At 52.4% G+C, this 18,452-nt stretch overlaps 1 protein-coding gene across 2 annotated transcripts in view; it reads left to right on the top strand.

The window, feature by feature from the left end:
* The window catches only part of STAG1 (stromal antigen 1), a 341,746-nt gene that overhangs the window by 128,753 nt on the left and 194,541 nt on the right, over positions 1-18,452 (top strand). For both annotated transcript variants that reach the window (XM_029059010.2, XM_029059017.2), the window contains exons 3-4: positions 8,160-8,262; positions 14,393-14,557. In XM_029059010.2, the coding sequence (XP_028914843.1) occupies positions 8,160-8,262; positions 14,393-14,557 (268 nt within the window). The remainder of the gene's footprint in view (positions 1-8,159; positions 8,263-14,392; positions 14,558-18,452) is intronic.

Genomic DNA, 18,452 nt, shown 5'->3' with positions numbered 1-18,452 from the left:
CACCATTCTAAAGGTCAGGGCAGATAAAAATCGATCAGGTTGGACACCGTCCCTGTCCCACATGGGGCTCACGCTCTTAGTCCCCTCTTTACAAATGAGGTAACGAAGTATAGACAAGGGAAGTGACTCGCCGAGGTCACCCAGCAGACAAGTGGCGGAGCCAGGATTAAAACGCGGGTCCTCCCGACTCCCCCGCCCGTGCTCTATCCACTAAGACTCACTTAGGTGACGTGCCCCAGGTCCCACACTAGGTGGGTGGCCGAGCCGGGGTCAGTCCCCCGGTCCCCTGCCTCCTCGACCAGTTCTCTTTCCACAGAGCCACACGGCTTCGCCTTAGAAAAGGAAGGGGGCCACAGTTAAGAGGAAATCAACTGCTGGAAGTTCTGAAACAGAATTAGAAGTCATAGCTCCATCTGTGAAGCAGTTAACACGATCACTCATCCTATCCCGCCTGGATTACTACATCAACCTCCTTGCTGACTTCCCAGCCTCCTGTCTCTCCCTAGTCCATTTGTCATTCCGCTGCCCGGATCGTTATTCTGGAAAAACGTTCAGGACGTGTCACCCCGCTCCTCGGAAAACTCCAGGGGTTGTCCGTCCACCTCCGCATCAGGCAAAAACTCCTCACCATTGGCTCTAAAGGAGTCCACCGCCTGGCCCCCTCCTACCTCGCCTCGCTTCTCTCCTTCTACAACCCAGCCTGCGTATTTTGCCCCTCTAGTGCTCACTGTGCCTCCATCTCACCTATCTCGCCGCCAGCCCCTAGCCCACGTCCTGCCTCTGGCCTGGAAGGCCCTCCCTCCTCAGATCTGACAGACAATGACTCTCCCCCGCTTCAAAGCCTTATTGAAAGCCCGTCTCCTCCAAGAGGCCTTCCCAGATTAAGCCCCACTCTCCCTCATCTCCCGATCCCTCTGTGTCGCCCCGAACGGCTCCCTGTGCTCTTCCCCCCTTCCCGGCCCCGTGGCACTGATGTCCGTATCTGTAATGGCAGCGTGGCTCAGTGGAAGGAGCACGGGCTTTGGAGCCCGAGGTCATGAGTTCGAATCCCAGCTCGGCCGCTTGTCAGCTGTGGGACCGTGGGCAGGTCACTTCACTTCTCTGTGCCTCGGTTACCTCATCTGTAAAATGGGGATTAAGACGGTGCGCCCCACGTGGGACATCCCGATCCCCCTGCGTCTACCCCAGCGCTTAGAACAGTGCTCGGCACGTAGTAAGCGCTTAACGAATACCGACATTATTATCAATGGTATTTGTACTGATGTCCGTCTCCCCTCTTCTAGGCTGTAAGCTCGTCGTGGGCAGGGAACGTGACTGTTGATCGTTGTATTGTCCCAAGCGCTTAGTACAGTGCTCTGCACACAGTAAGTGCTCAATAAATACGACTGAGTGAGCGAATGAAGGAGCTATGACTGACCGTAGAATTCTGAGAAGGCGATTGATTTGGTCGGAACAAAAAGTGAGGATGATGCCGTTTCTCCCGGTAGGTTAAGTTTCTCCCGGTATGTTAAGTAGGTGGCTCAAAACAGGGAAGACGTCAAAGAAATTATTGCAGGAGTCCGTGTGCAATTAATAATAACAATAATAATAGTGGCATTTATTAACCGATCGCTCTGTGTCAAGCACTGTACTGCGTGCTGGGAGAGATACAAGATAATCAGGTCCCACATTGGGCTCAGAGTCTAAATTGGGAGGAGAACAGTTTTCGAATCCCCATTTTGAGCTCGTTATGGGCAGCGAATTTTTTCCTGTTGGTGTATGGTGATCTCCGAAGCGCTTAGTACAGTGCATTGTGCACAGTAAGCGGTCAATGAGTACGACTGAATGAATGACTTTTGCGGATGAGGAAACTGAAGGACAGAGCAGTGAAGTGACTTGCTCTAGGTCACACGGGAGGTAAGTGGAAGGGCTGGAATTAGAACCCGGGTCTTCTGACTTTTAGGCCTGGGCCTCTTTCTACCAAATACTTGTTCAGTGCTTATGTGCCAAGCCCTGTACCAAGCGTTGGGGTAGGTCCAAGATAATCCCATCCCACGTGGACCGCCGATCTAAGTAGGAGCGAGCCCAGGTGCCGTATATCTGCGTCGGGTCTGGGATGGGAAATTGAAGAGGTCCGTGCAGATTCGCGGGGAAGAAATCATTAGGACTTGACTGGTCATTTAAGGGCTAAGGTGAGAAAAATGGTGGAAAATCCACCTAGGGATACGAGCTGGTCGGGGGTGAGAGGACAGGGTGCCACTGTGGTTGCGAGAAAGTTGGAGAACATTGGAAGTTTGAAAGGGAAGGTAACGTGACGTTTTAAACATACAGATATTGAATTGTACACGAAGTGTGTGCTCAGTAAGTGCCATTGATGGATTAATCGGATTAGCAGCGTGGTTTGGTAGATAGAGCCCGGCCCTGGCAGTCGGAAGAACTTGGGTTTTAATCCCAACTCTGCCACTTCTCTGCTCTTGGGCAAGTCACTTCACTTCTCTGGGCCTCGGTTCCCTCCTCTGTAAACAGGGGATTAAGACTCTGAGCTCCATGTGGGCCATGGACAGCGTCCAACCAGATTAGCTCGCATCTATCTCAGTACTCAGTACAGTGCCTGGCCGGCATGTAGTCAGCACTTAGCAAATATCATCCAAAAAAAAGAAAGAGGTGTCCGATAGAAAGATATATGATCCTGGAAAACACGTGAAAGGTCCGCAGCAGATCATACCAGTTATTAAACGGCATTCTTAGTTGGGAAACAGAGGATTCACGCCGTAGATGCTGATACCTTGGTGATCCGTGGCCTTAAAGAATGATAGGCCGCTCATTTGTTTGGGATGGTTTGATCCAGTTCTACCTAGAAGTGTGCATTTTGGACTAAACAGCTTCTAAGATTCCTTTGGTGATTCTATTCCCAGTCAATCAGAAGGCATTGGCGTTCGTCGAGCACTTACCGTGTGCAGAGACCACTATTGGGCTCAGTGGAAAGAGCCCGGGCTTGGGAGTCAGAGGTCAAGGGTTCGAATCCCGGCTCTGCCACTTGTCAGCTGGGTGACCGTGGGCAAGTCACTTCACTTCTCTTTGCCTCAGTTCCCTCATCTAGAAAATGGGGATGAAGACTGAGAGCCTCACGGGGGACAACCTGATGACCCTGTATCTACCCCAGCGCTTAGAACAGTGCCCTGCACATAGTAAGCGCTTAGCAAATACCAACATTATTTCAAGTGTTTGGGAAGGCGCGATAAAGCAGAGTCGCTAGACACGTTCTTGGCCCACAAGGACTTTCCAGTCTAGATGGGGAGACGGACATTAAAATCGACAGGGGATGTGTACAGAATGCTGGGGGGCCGAAGGTGAGGCGAATGTCTAGCGCTTAAGTCCAGTGCTGTGCACACAGTAAGTGCTCAGTCAGTACCACTGATCGATTGATCGATTGACTGGCCCTGAGCATTAGTTTTAAGACACTCAATCAGCTCTTTCCCCAGCTAATTATCCTTGCTCCTTTCCCATTAGCCTTCAGGCAACCTATTCACCGGGCTTCATCATCATCTCTCTGGACACCGACCCCCCCCCCCCCGTTCGCATCCTCCCGTCAGCCCGGAGCTCCTCCCCGCTTCGCCTCAGTCAGGCAGACCACTGCCCTCCCCATCTTTCAAGGCCAGTCAGTCGGCCGTATTTATTGAGCACTTACTGTGTGCAGAACACTTGACTGAGCGCTTGGGGGAGTACGATATAACAGTTGACACATTCCCTGCCCACGAGGAGGTTACAGTCTAGAGGACTGTACATACGTTTTTGCCTGTCTGTTTCCCCCGGTCAGACCGTAAGCCCGTCAGTGGGCAGGGACTTTATCTGTTGCCGATTTGTCCATTCCAAGCGCTTAGTACAGTGCTCTGCACATAGTAAGCGCTCAATAAATACGGTTGAATGAATGAATGAAAAGGACTGTAAGGCCCTTTTGAAATCCTGTCTCTTCTGAAAGTCCTTCCGTGATTAATGTCTCATTCCCCGCCACCATGTCCCCATTAAACTACTTCAGCACTTCCTCCTTACCTTAGCACATAGGTACTTAACACCCTCATGTCACGTTTATGAATGTATTCTTGTACCGTGTCCCGTCCTCTTTCCTGTAATTCTGTCCGTCTCCCTTCCTAGATTGTGTATTCATTCATTCATTCATTCAGTTGCATTTATCGAGTGCTTACTGTGTGCAAGAGCTCCGTACTAAGAGAGTGGGGGTGATGGGGAGGGGAGGGGGAGCTGAGGAAAAGGGGGGCTTTGTCTGGGAAGGGCTAGTCTACTCTTTGAGGGCTGGGATTGTATCTGTTTTCTCTGTTGTTCTCTTCCAAGCTGTCTGTGCAACGCTGCTAGAATAAATACTCAATAAGTATTACTGATTGATCCTTTAAGAAACTTTTTATTTAAGTGACAGAAATCTTAACTTCAGAAGTAAGCATTCGTAAAGTTCGAGTTCGAATCCCAGCTCCGCCACTTGTCAGCTGTGTGGCTGTGGGCAAGTCACTTCACTTCTCTGGGCCTCGGTTACTTCATCTGTAAAATGGGGATGAAGACTGTGAGCCTCACGTGGGACAACCTGATTACCCTGTATCTACCCGGCGCTTAGAACAGTGCTCTGCACATAGTAAGCGCTTAACCAACATTGTTATAAAGTTTCTGTGGAAGATCCTTATGATGTCACCTGCCATTTTCACAGCATTTCTGGGATCGCTTCCACAGGACACTTCCAATTTATTGCTTCCACTTCAGAGACTTCTGGCCTTTTCTCTCTTCCTTCTATGCTGTGGGATTGCTGTGGATTATAATGAGTTTCTGATCATGTATTATAGTTCATTCATTCATTCAATAGTATTTATCGAGCGCTTACTATGTGCAGAGCACTGTACTAAGCGCTTGGAATGGACAGTTCGGCCACAGATAGAGACAGTCCCTGCCCATTGACGGGCTCACGGTCTAACTGGGGGAGACTGACGGACAAAAACAATAGAGCAATAAATAGAATCAAGGGGTTGGACATCTCATTAACAAAATAAATAGGGTAATAAAAATATATACAAATGAGCAGACGAGCACTGTGCTGAAGGGAGGGGAAGGGAGAGGGGGAGGAGCAGAGGGAAAGGGGGGGAAAAGGGGGGCTTAGTTGAGGGGAGGTGAAGGGGGGCAGGGAGGCAGCAGAGGGAGCAGAGGGAAAAGGGGAAGCTCAGTCTGGGAAGGCCTCTCACGGGAGGTGAGCTCTCAGTAGGGCTTTGAAGAGGGGAAGAGAATCAGTTTGGCGGAGGTGAGGAGGGAGGGCCTTCCGGGACCGTGGGGGGACGTGGGCCGGGGGTCGACGGCGAGGAGGTGGGCGGCAGAGGAGCGGAGCGTGCGGGGTGGGCGGTGGAAAGAGAGAAGGGAGGAGAGGTAGGACGGGGCAAGGTGATGGACAGCCTCGAAGCCTAGAGTGAGAAGTTTTTGTTTCATGCAGAGGTCGATAGGCGACCACTGGAGGTTTTTAAGAAGGGGAGTGACAGGCCCAGAGGGTTTCTGCGGGAAGATGAGCCGGGCAGCGGAATGAAGAATAGACCGGAGCGGGGAGAGACGGGAGCAAGGGAGATCAGAGAGAAGGCTGACACGATAATCCAGCCGAGATATTATGATCATTATTGGGGTGTGTACTCTGTGCTAAGCATTGAAGTAGATATGAGATGATCAGTTCGGACACCGACCCTGCCCTTCGTGAGGCTCCAGTCCTAGTAGGAAGGAAAACAGGTATTAAAGCCACACTATACAGATGTGGAAACTGAGACACAGAGAAGTTAAGTGATTTGCTCGAGGTCACCGGACAAGCAGGTGGGAGGGGCAGGATTAGAACCCAGGTCCTCCACCTCCCAGACCTGTGCTCTTTACACTAGGCCCCGCTGCCTCTAGAGCAGTGTCATGGACATTAACCAGACAGTTGTCAATCAGTTAATACTGTCGAAGCAATCAGTCACGGCACTTGCTGAACACTTTTCGTGTGTAGGGCACTGTACTTGGGAGACTGTAACGCAGTAGAGTCGTAGGCAGGATCTCTGCTCTCAAGGAACATACTGTGTAGGCAAAGTCTTGTTTTCAAGTCCCTAACTAAATTCGCTTTAGGAATATTTAAAGTACGCTGGTTCTCTTCGTAGTCTACACAGATCCTGTAATAGTAATTATAATTGTGGTATTTGTAATGTGCTTACTACGTGCCAGGCACTGTACTGAGCAACGGGGTGGTTACAAGCGAATCGGATCAGACGCAGCCCCTGTCCCACGTGGGGTTCACAGCCCTAATCCCCATTTTATCGTTATTAGTAATAATAATAACGTTGGCATTTGTTAAGCGCTTACTATGTGCCAAGCACCGTTCTAAGCGCTGGGGAAGATACAGAGTAATCAGGTTGTCCCACGTGGGGCTCACAGTCTTCATCCTCATTTTACAGATGAGGTCACTGAGGCACAAAGAAGTGAAGTGACTTGCCCAAAGTCACACAGTCGATCAGTGGCGGAGCCGGGATTAGAACTCACGACCTCTGACTCCCAAGCCCGGGCTCTTTCCACTGTGCCACGCTGCTTCTCATTTTAGAGATGAGGAAGCTGGGGCACAGAGAATTTAAGCGATTTGCCCAAAGTCACAAAGCAGACAGGTGGTAGAACTGGGATTAGAATCCAGAGCCTCCTGCCTCATTCATTCATTCAATAGTATTTATTGAGCGCTTACTATGTGCAGAACACTGTACTAAGCGCTTGGAATGTACAATGCGGCCCATGCTCTATCCACTAAGCCACGCTGCTTCTTGCGGAAGCAGCGTGGCTCAGTGGAAAGAGCCTGGGCTTCGCAGTCAGGGGTCATGGGTTCGACTCCCGGCTCTGCCGCTTGTCAGCTGGGTGACTGTGGGCAAGTCACTTCACTTCTCTGTGCCTCAGTTACCTCATCTGCAAAATGGGGATGAAGACTGTGAGCCCCACGTGGGACAACCTGATTACCCTGTATCTCCCGCAGCGCTTAGAACAGTGCTCTGCACATAGTAAGCGCTGAACAAATACCAACATTATTATTATTATTGTTCTCCCCTTTCCTTTTAACCCTCTTCTTGACTACTTGGCAACGTGTTAACATTCCCAGTGGAGGAGACGGGTCCAGTCACCTTGCGTTGTGCGTCCTCACCCCCGGAAGTGATTCCGCACTCCCGAGGCCCGGGAAGGCGGTTGTTCTCTTGAAACCGATCGGCAAGACCCGTTCCGTCCCCACCGAGAGCGAGGAAATAAACCCGGGCGACCCTCCGGAAGTCCCGTCAGCTCCCGGACCGATGGGGGAGATTCCGTTCCGAGACGGGTCCGCCACTCAGGTCTACTCCGGGCTCACGGTAGAATGGGCTGGGACGGTCGGACCACCGAACCGTCCTTCCGCTTTCCCAAGTCCTATATTCCTTCCGAGGATGAATCCAACTCCCTGGAAGCCCACCAAACTGGAACGGCTTTCTGAAGCTCCCTCAGGGCCCCGCCACCCCAAGCCAAGTTGAAACTGTTGAGCTCAAGAGAAGGGAGCGGATTCTCGCACCCCGGCCTCCGGCCTCCGGCCTCCGTTACTGCAGATCAATGAGGGCTGACTCTAGTACAGTGCTCTGCGCACAGTGAGCGCTCGATAAATACGATTGAGTGAACGCATGGTTAGCGAGAGAGTTCCTTCATTCATTCAATAGTATTCTTTGAGCGCTTACTATGTGCAGAGCACTGTACTGAGCACTTGGAATGGACAAATGGGTAACAGATAGAGACGGTCCCTGCCCTCTGACGGGCTTACATTCTAATCGGGGGAGACGGACAGACAAGAACGATGGCAATAAATAGAATCGAGGGGAAGAACGTCTGATTAAAACGATAGCAAATAGATAGAATCAAGGTGATGTACATCAGAGAGCTCTGAAATGACGAGTAGCGGCCCGCGGCCGTGAGCCCCAGCCTGGCCTGCCTCCGCCTGGGTTACTGGGAGGCAGTGGCGACGTCCGGAGGGAGCCAGTGGGGACGAGGAGGCCCGGACCAGATCTCTCCATCCCTCCTTCCCTCGTCCCACAGGGATTAAGCAACAGGAAGTCACTCTTCAGAACCTCGCCCGTCTTGAAAATGCCTTGACGAATGCCAATAATTCCTCTTTTCTTTCCTAGGGATTCCACCAATGAAACTACGGCGCATTCAGATGCAGGCAGCGAGCTGGAAGAAACGGAGGTCAAAGGCAAAAGGAAAAGGGGGCGTCCTGGCAGGCCTCCAGTAGGTATTTCGGTTTCTGTGGCAGGAACACTCTTCATCTCCGTATAATCAGTCGGCGGTATTTATCGGGGGCCGACCGCGTGCAGAGCACTGGGTTAAGGGCTTGGGAAGCAGTATGGTGTAGCGGATAGAGCCCGGGCCTGGGAGTCGGACGGTCGTGGGCTCTGATCCCGGCTCCGCTACGTGTCCGCTGTGTGACCCTGGGTGAGTCACTTCGCTTCTCTGTGCCTCATCCGGGCATGTCACTCCCCTTCTTAAACACCTCCAGCGGTCGCCTATCCACCTCCGCTCCAAACAAAAACTCCTCACTCTAGGCTTCGAGGCTCTCCGTCACCTCGCCCCTTCCTACCTCTCCTCCCTCCTCTCTTTCTACCGCCCACCCCGCACGCTCCGCTCCTCCGCCGCCCACCTCCTCGCCGTCCCTCGGTCTCGCCTCTCCCGCCGTCGACCCCCGGGCCGCGTCCTCCCGCGGTCCCGGAACGCCCTCCCTCCTCACCTCCGCCAAACTCATTCTCTTCCCCTCTGCGAAACCCTACTTAAAACTCACCTCCTCCGAGAGGCCTTCCCACACTGAGCTCCCCTTCTCCCTCTACTCCCTCTACCGCCCCCCCTTCGCCTCTCCGCAGCTTAACCCTCCTCTCCCCCCATCTCCCTCCGCTCCTCCCCATCTCCCTTCGCATCCCCTCGGCACCGTACTCGTCCGCTCGACTGTATATGTTTTCATCACCCTATTCATTTTGTTAATGAGATGTACATCGCCTCGATTCTATTTAGTTGCCATTGTTTTTGAGACGTTCTTCCCCTCGACTCTGTTTATCGCCATCGTTCTCGTCTGCCCGTCTCCCCCGATTAGACTGGAAGCCCGTCAAAGGGCGGGGACCGTCTCTATCTGTTGCCGACTTGTTCGTTCCAAGCGCTTAGTACGGTGCTCTGCGCATAGTAAGCGCTCAGTAAATACTATTGAATGAATGAATCCTCTGCCAAGTGGGGATTGAGACTGTAAACCCCGTGTGGGACAGAGACTGTGTCCAACCTGATTTGCTTGTACCCACCCTGCAGCTTAGTACCGTGTCCGGCACATAGTAAGTGCTTAAGAAATACCACAGTTATTGTTATTATTAGGAGAGTACAATTCACAAAACAACAGCATTGGTAGACCCGTTCCTTGCCCACGACGAGTTTACCGCCTAGAGGGGAGACGGACAATAAATGTGAATAAATAAATTACGGATATGTACGTCAGTGCTGTGGGGCTGAGGGAAGAGTGAATAAAAGGGAAAAATCCAAGGGCAACAGGAATAATTGTTAAGCTCTTAGGATGTGCCAAACACTGTACTAAGCACTGGGCTGGATACAGGTAATCAGGTTGGACACGGTCCCTGTTCCACATGGGGCTCACAGTCTAAGCAGCAGGGAGTAGGAAGGAATCCCCATTTTACAGATGAGGAAACTGAGGCCCAGAGAAGTGAAGGGTCTTGCCCAAGATCACACAGCAGGCAAGGGGCATAGCCGGATTTGAACCCAGCTTCCTCTGAATCCTCCAAACAGGGAATCAGAGTGGCCTAGTGGAAAGAGCACGGGCTTGGGAGCCCGTGGATTTGGGTTCTGATTCCGGCTCTGCCGCTTGCCTGCCCTGTGACCTTGGGTAAGTCACGTCACTTCACTTCTCTGGGCCTCGGTTTCTTCATCTGTAAGATGGAGTGTCAGTACCTGCTTTCCCTCCTACGTGTGGGACGGTGACTGTGTCCGACCTGCTTACCTTGTACCTTCCTCGGCGCTTGGCACCGTGCTCGGCACGTAGTAGGCGCTTAAAAAACGTTGGGATTATTACGAGCCGTAGCGCTCTCGTTCTGCTCGCCTGTTAGGTGCTTCGTAAGCGTGGTCGGCCAAAAGCGTCTACCTCAGCGTACTGCCTCCATGGCTAAATTCAGACAGCTTGTGTCGTCATGTTGTTGATGAAAATCTTTGGAGGAATCGTAGCAGTTCTGTTATGCCGGACCTCACTGGCCAGAAAATAACGCTATTACCTGGCACCTGGGGTGTTCCCCGAATAAGGGCGGTCTTAATCAGTAGGATTTATGGAGGGCTTAAGGTGCGCAGAGCACTGTACTGAACATCTTAGCCAGTTGATTCCTCACGGAGAAGGAATTTGCAGTGTTGCTGTCCTTGCACTTGAATTTTATTTTACCTTTTTTGGTATCTGTTAAGCGCTTACTGTGGGCCAGGAAGCGTCCTAAGCACTGGGATGGGTACAGAGCTTGGACCCGGTCCATGTTTCATGCCTGCTCTGTCTGCTGGGTTACGGTAGAACCTGTCAGCTTGACTCGTGCAGGGTAATAATAATAATAATGATGGTATTTGTTAAGCGCTTACTATGTGCCAAGCACTGTTCTAAGCGCTGGGGTAGCTGCAAGGTCATCAGGTTGTCCCGCGGGGGGCTCACAGTCTTTATCCCCATTTTACAGATGAGGTCACGGAGACCCAGAGAAGTGACTTGTCACACAGCTGACAAGCGGCGGAGGCGGGATTAGAACCCGTGACCTCCGACTCCCAAGCCGGCGCCTGTTCCACTGAGCCACGCTGCTTCTCTCCCGTCCGTTCCTAATTTTTCCCCTCCGTCTGAACGTTCCCGTGGTTCGCCGTTTTAGACCGGTCGGTCAGTCAGTCGTATTTACTGAGCGCTTACTCTGTGCAGAGCACTGCATTAAGTACTCCGGAGAGTACAGTGTAAAATACAGACACACTCCCTGTCCAAAGCGAGGTTACAATCCAGAGGGGGAGTCGGGCATTAATATGAATAAATAAATGACGGATATGTGCATAAATGCTGTCGAGCTGATGGCGGAGATGGTGAATAGAGGGAGCGAGTCGGGGGATGCAGAAGGGAGTAGGAGGAGCGGAAAGGGGCTTTCCGAGGAGATGGGCCTTCCGTAAGTCTTCGAAGGAGGGGAGAGGGATCGTTTTCCGGAGATGAGGGAGGGGGGCATTCCAGGCCACGGGCGGAATGCGGGCTAGGGGTTAGCGGCAAGACAGGCGAGATGGAGGTACGGTGGTGAGAAGGCCGGCATCAGACGAGCGAAGCGTGCGGGCTGGGATATAGTTGAAGAGTAGCGAGCTGAGGTAGGAGGGGGCAGGTTGACTGAGTGCTTGCTTGGAAGCCAATGGTGAGAAGTTTTCGTCCGATGTTGAGGTGGACGGGCAACCACTGGAGTTGTATGAGGGGCCGGCTGACGTGTCCTGAACGTTTCCGTAGAAAAATGACCTGGGCAACGGAGCGAAGTCTGGACTGGAGAGGGGAGAGACAGGAGGCTGGGAGGTCGGCAAGGAGGCTGATACAGTAATCAAGATGGGATAGGATAAGCGGTTGCATTGTCGTGATAGTTTGGGTGGAAAAGAGAGGACGGATTTTAGCGGAATTCTGAAGATCGATCCGACTGTTCGGTGATGGATTTGCATATGTGGGTTGAATGAGGGAAAGGAGTCGAAGGATAACGCCGAGGGTACGGGCACTTGTGATGGTGCCATATACGGTGTTGGGAAAGTCCAAAGGAAGAACAGGGTCTGGGTGGGAAGATAAGTTCCGTCGGTCGACGTAAAGCTTTCTTGAACTTATCGCTATTTTAAGTCTGCAGAGCTTACTGTGTTAGAAAATGCAGTATTCGTTCAGTCGTATTCATTGGGCGCTTACTGTGTGCAGAGCACTGTACTAGCAGCATGGCTCAGTGGAAAGAGCCTGGGCTTCAGAGTCAGAGGTCATGGGTTCGACTCCCGGCTCTGCCACTCGTCAGCTGTCTGACCGTGGGCAAGTCACTTCACTTCTCTGTGCCTCAGTTCCCTCATCTGTAAAATAGGGATTAAAAGTGTGTGAGCCCCACGTGGGACAACCCGATCACCCTGTATCTCCCCCAGCGCTTAGAACAGTGCTCGGCACCTAGTAAGCGCTTAACAAATACCAACATTATTACCATCCCACCCGCTGAACAAAGGGGTCCCCTCGGTTTTTCCTTGTGGTTTTTGGTATTTGTTCGGTGCTTACTGTGTGCCAGGCACTACACCAAGCCCTGAGGTAGATACAATAATAATAATAATGTTGGCATTTTTTAAGCGCTTACTACGTGCAGAGCACCGTTCTAAGCGCTGGGGGAGATGCAGGGTCATCAGGTCGTCCCACGTGAGGCTCACAGTCTTCATCCCCATTTTACAGATGAGCGAACTGAGGCACAGAGAAGTGAAGTGACTCGCCCACGGTCACACAGCTGACAGGTGGCAGAGCCGGGATTCGAACCCATGACCTCTGACTCCCAAGCCCGGGTTCTTTCCACTGAGCCATGCTGCTTCCCTTGTCAGGTTGGACAAAGTCCCTGTCCCACATGGGGCTCAGTCTTCATTTCACAGATTTTACCCCTTTTAATAATAATAATAATAATAATAATGTTGGTATTTGTTAAGCGCTTACTATGTGCCGAGCACCGTTCTAAGCGCTGGGGTAGACACAGGGGAATCAGGTTGTCCCACGAGGGGCTCACAGTCTTCATCCCCATTTTACAGATGAGGTAACTGAGGCTTTTACAGTTGGGGGTCCCTGAGGCACAGAGAAGTGAATTGACTCACCCAAAGTCACCCAGCAGACAAATGCAGAGCCAGGATTGGAACCCATGTCCTCTGACTCCCAGGCCCGGGCTCTTTCCACCGAGCCACGCTGCTTCTCTTTTTTATTTGGAACCTTCCCTGTTTCTTAAGCGGTAGAGGGACACAGTAGGTTCCGTACCACGGTTTCTTGAGAAAACAGCACTGTTCTAAAAATGCCTTTCCCGAGTCGTGAGAGAGAGCTCAGGGCTCACCGTCATCATGCAGTTGTAGTTGGGTCAGTTTTTCTTGGGTGATTTCTTGCAATTTAAAACTCATCTGCTTCTCTTCTGCCTTACGAGGTCTTTCTGCAGTTTAATTCGTCCGCACAGCATCATTGAAAAACTCAGTGCCTTTTTTTAAGCGCTTATTAAGTATCAAGTGCTGTTCTAAGCACTGGGGTTGATACGAGTTAATCGGATCGGACCCTGGCCCTCTCCTACGTGGGGCTTACAATCCCAGTATGAAAGGTGACTGGTATTTCATCCATATTTTACAGTTGAGGAAACTGAGGCACAGAGGAGTTAAGTAAGTTGTCCCAGGTCACGCGGCAAGCAGTTGGCCGAGCTGGGGTTAGACCCCAGGTCCTCTGACTCCCCGGCCCGTTCGATTTCCCCCACACTGTGCTGATTTCATTCCAGATCATTAATCGATCCATTAATCAGGGGTATTTATTGAGCCCTTCCTATGTGTGAAGCACTGTACTAAGCGTTCGGGAGAGTACAGTCCAACAGAATCAGCACGTTCCCTGTCCATGATGAGCTTACAGCCTAAAGGGGGAGATGGACATTAATACGAATACATCATTTATAGTATGTGATTAAAGTATATGTACTTAAATACTGTATATATTTTCATTACCCTGTTTATTTATTTTGTTAATGAATTGTACATCGCCTCGATTCTATTTAGTCGCCAGTGTTTTTACGAGATGTTCTTCCCCTCGACTCTATTTATCGCCATCGTTCTCGTCCGTCCGTCTCCCCCGATCAGACCGTAAGCCCGTCAAACGGCAGGGACCGTCTCTATCTGTTGCCGACTTGTTCATCCCAAGCGCTTAGTACAGTGCTCTGCACATAGTAAGCGCTCAATAAATACTATTGAATGAATGAATGAATGAATACTGTGGGATTAGGGGTGGGGCAAGATCATTATACGTTTTTGGCCTGGGGGGGGGGGGACACGCAGTTTGGATTTTGAAAATGTATTTGCTATTTCAGGATAAACTCTCGCCCTCCCCGTCCTCCTCAACCCCGAATGCCTTGAACTGCTCAAGTGTTCTAAAATGTAAAATACTCATGTCGTCAGCTGATGTGGGGGGGAAAAAAACAATCTCTAAGATATATGCCTCTAGTTGTTTAAAAAAAACAACGATTCATTTTTTCCCTGCAAACCCCCAGAAAGGGAAGAGGGTCGGTTTAAGAACACGTCGCTTGGGTCTAATGGTCACATTTCGCCTAACGAGCTCCAAAGTTCTCAATCTCCCTCTCTTCTCTTCCTTCAGTCTGCAAATAAGAAACCTCGGAAATCTCCGGGGGAGAAGAGCCGATCGGAGGCCGGAGTGAGAGGAGCCGGCCGCGGAAGAGCCAATGGGCACCCTCAGCAGAACGGAGAAGGGGAGCCCGTCACGTTGTTCGAGGTGGTGAGGCTGGGCAAAAGTGCAATGCAGGTAGGTATCTGTCGCCGTCTGGGCTCTGCCCGACTCCTCTGAGCCATTTGGCTTGCGTGAACGGAAAGAAATGAGATTTTGGCCCGCACCGTCGGGGTGTGTTCGGTGTGGAAATTCCAACCCGTTGTAAATTTCACATTTGAACGTGGAATGAACAACATGGAATTTAATCAAGGTGATCGGTTGCATCCTAAAACTGGGAAAATTGTAGTTAAGGTAAGGCAACGCCAGCTTTTGTTTTCATTTTTTTTTTCTTAATATTTGTAGCTTTGGGGAAATTACCCTCCAGAGTATTTATTGAGTCCTTACTGTGTGCAGAGCATTGTACTAAGCACTAACAGACACACTCCCTGCCCACAGTGATAGAGGTGAGCGCCGCTTTTCCTACGCAGTAGAGATAGGCCTGTCGTTATGAGTCTGTTTCTCTGAGAACCATATCTAGATGAATGGTCTCAGGGTCTAGGGTGGTGGACCGGAATAAGATGCTAGGGATTTAGTCGGGACCGTTGGATTCTGTGACTTTCGGTCAATAACCTCACCTCTTTTCCTGGCGCCGCCTGCTTCCCAAGTATTGCATTAGGTGTCAAGTACTGTTCTAAGCACCGGGGTTGATACAACTTAATCAGATTGACCCAGTCCCTGTCCTACGTGGGGTTTGCAATCCAAGAATGGAAGATGACAGGTATTTCATCCGTATTTTCCAGTTGAGGAAACTGAGGCGCACAGAGGTTAAGTAAGTCGTCCAAGGTCACACGGCAAGCAGTTGGCAGAGCTGGGGTTAGAACCCGGGTCCTCTGACACCGAAGGTGGTACGGAACCGTCTCTATTAATAATGTTGGTATTTGTTAAGCGCTTACCGTGTGCAGAGCACCGTTCTAAGCGCCGGGTGGCTCAGTGGAAAGACCCTGGGCTCCGGAGTCAGAGGTCATGGGTTCGGCTCCCGGCTCTGCCACGTGTCAGCTGTGTGACCGTGGGCAAGTCACTTCACTTCTCTGGGCCTCAGTTCCCTCATCTGTAAAATGGGGCTTAACTGTGAGCCTCACGTGGGACAACCTGATTACCTGATCACCCCGTATCTCCCCCAGCGCTTAGAACAGTGCTCTGCACCTAGTAAGCGCTTAACAAATACCAACATGATTATACAGGGTAATCAGGTCGTCCCACGTGAGGCTCACAGTCTTAATCCCCATTTGACAGATGGGGGAACTGAGGCACAGAGAAGGGAAGTGACTTGCCCACGGTCACACAGCTGCCAAGTGGCAGAGCCGGGAGCCGAACCCATGACCTCTGACTCCCAAGCCCAGGCTCTTTCCACTGAGCCACGCTGCTTCTCTAGTTCTCTTAGCCCCCGTAGACCGTAAGCTCATTGTGGGCAGGGAGCTTGTCTACCCACTCTATTGGATAGGACTCTCCCAAGCGCTCTGCACACAGTAAGTGCTCGGTAGATGCCACTGATGGAACAGTCGGTCGATCGCGGGTCCCGTGGAAAAAACCCGGCTCTGGGAATCGGGTGCCCCGGATTCTAGTCCCGGGCTCCACAGGGAAAAGGAAGGCCGGCTGGCGCTCGGCCACCGGTGCGTACGTTGGACAAAAGAGTCGGCTGGGTGCGTTCCGCCAGGTGACCGCCGCGGCTCCACGGGCGGCTAGCGGGTCGGGGTTTGTGGCCGAGGCGCCTCCGGCTCCGGGTCGGCTCCGTCGCTGGGCCGTGCGGCTCACGCCGTGCCCAGAGACGGGTCCTGCGGCTCAGAAAACCCCGCCGGGCGGCTTCTCGGCGGGCCACCTCCTCCTCCCCCGCCGTGTCACCCGTTGCCCAAGTGGGAAGCATAATAATAAAAATAATAAATAATAAGACCGGTGTTTGTTAAGCGCTTACTGTGTGCCAAGCGCCGTTCTGAGCGTCGGAGTAGATACAAGTTAATCAGATTGTCCCACGTGGGGCTCACAGTCTTCAACCCCATTTTCCAGACGTGGTAACTGAGACCCAGAGAAGCTAAGTGGCTTCCCAAGTTCCCACTGTAGACAAGGGGCAGAACCGGGATTATTCGTTCATTCGCTCAGTCGTATTTATTGAGCGCCTACTCTGTGCAGAGCACTCTACAGAGTCCTTGGAATGTACAGTTCGGCAACCTGTAGATCCCTTGCCCGACAACGGGCTCACAGTCTCGAAGCGGGGAGACAGACAACCAAACCAAACGAGTAGACAGGCGTCGATCGATACCATCAAAATAGATAAATAGAATTGTAGATATATACCCATCATTAATAAAATAGAGTAATAAATAGGCGAGCGCTGTGGAGAAGGGAAGGGGGTAGAGGAGAGGGAGGGAGTAGGGGCGATGGGGAGGGGAGGAGGAGCAGAGGAAAAGGGGGAGCTCAGTCCTCTTCTGACGTCCAAGCCCGGGCGCTTGCCACTAAGCCACACTGCTTCTCTAGACAAGTGTAGACGTCTACACCGTAAGCCTGTGAAAGCCTACAGATTAGACCGTAAACCCGTCAGTGGGCAGGGACTGTCTCTACCTGTTGCCGATCCGTCCACTCCGAGCGCTTAGTACAGTGCTCTGCGCACAGTAAGCGCTCAGTAAATGCTATCGAATGAATGACGAGTGGGAGCCGGAGCACCCCTCTTCCCCCCCGCCCTCCCAACACCCAGCGGGCTCCACCCTCGGAGCCGGCACCGGCCCGGAAAGAGTCAGCGGGGCGGGTTGATCGAGCGCTGCTTGCGCGCGGAGCGCCGTACTGAGCGCTGGGGAGAGTACGACAGCGGGCACATTCCCCGCCCACAGCGAGCTCAGAGTCTAGAGGGGGAGAAAGACGGCGACACCGGGCTGGGCTTCCTCCGCGTGGACGAGCCCGGCGGCAGAAGCGCCGGGACAAGCGGGAGGGGGAGGCGGCGAGGGTCCAGCGGGGATGGCCAGTTCGGTCCCGGCGTCGGGACGCTCTTCTTAGCCTGTAGAAGGGGAGGAGGATGGGTTTTCTCTGGCCTCGGGGAGCCTGCAGTCGAAGGTTTTAATGAAATAATGAACTGCAGCGCTTCCGGTTAGAGGAAGCGGTAGAAACCCACCGGGCAATAGCGGGCCGAACAAAGAACCGAGCCACCTTCCCTCTGGTAGCGAGGGCCGTGAGCCGGGTGATGGGGCTGGCAGGTTGGGGTCGGGGGCCGGGCAGGATGGGAGAGGGGCAGGCGTAGGGAGGGAGGCCGGATATGCCGTAAAGGAGGGAGGGGAGTTTAATAATAAGGTTGGTATTTGTTAAGCGCTTACTCTGTGCAGAGCACCGTTCCAAGCGCCGGGGGAGATCCAGGGTCATCGGGTCGTCCCACGTGAGGCTCGCGGTTAATCCCCATTTGACAGATGAGGTAACCGGGGCCCGGAGAAGTGAAGCGACTCGCCCGCGGTCACACGGCCGACGAGCGGCAGAGCCGGGAGTCGAACCCACGCCCTCTGGACTCCCAAGCCCAGGCTCTTTAGACTGCGAGCCCATCGTTGGGCAGGGATCGTCTCTATCGGTTGCCGAATTGTCCGTTCCAAGCGCTTAGTACAGTGCTCTGCACGTAATAAGCGCTCAATAAATACGATCGAGTGAATGAATCAATAGGGCAACTTGGGGGCGCGAAGAAGGGCAGTGCCACGAGGAGGGAGGGAGCGGGGTTACGTGGCACTTACTTCGCAAGCCTGGTGGCGTAAAGGCCGACCCAGGGTTAGAAACTCGGAGGTGCGGGAGGGGCCCCTTCATCCTGAGAAGCAGCTGAGAAGCTTCCGCAGCCTGGCTCAGTGGAAAGAGCCCGGGCTCGGGAGGCGGAGGTCATGGGTTCGAATCCCGGCTCTGCCACTCGTCAGCTCTGTGACTGTGGGCGAGTCACTTCACTTCTCTGCGCCTCAGTTCCCTCATCTGTAAA

Source organism: Ornithorhynchus anatinus, chromosome 1 (genome assembly GCF_004115215.2).
Source record: "Ornithorhynchus anatinus isolate Pmale09 chromosome 1, mOrnAna1.pri.v4, whole genome shotgun sequence".
Taxonomy (NCBI): domain Eukaryota; kingdom Metazoa; phylum Chordata; class Mammalia; order Monotremata; family Ornithorhynchidae; genus Ornithorhynchus; species Ornithorhynchus anatinus.
This window is presented reverse-complemented; position numbering and strand designations above follow the sequence as displayed.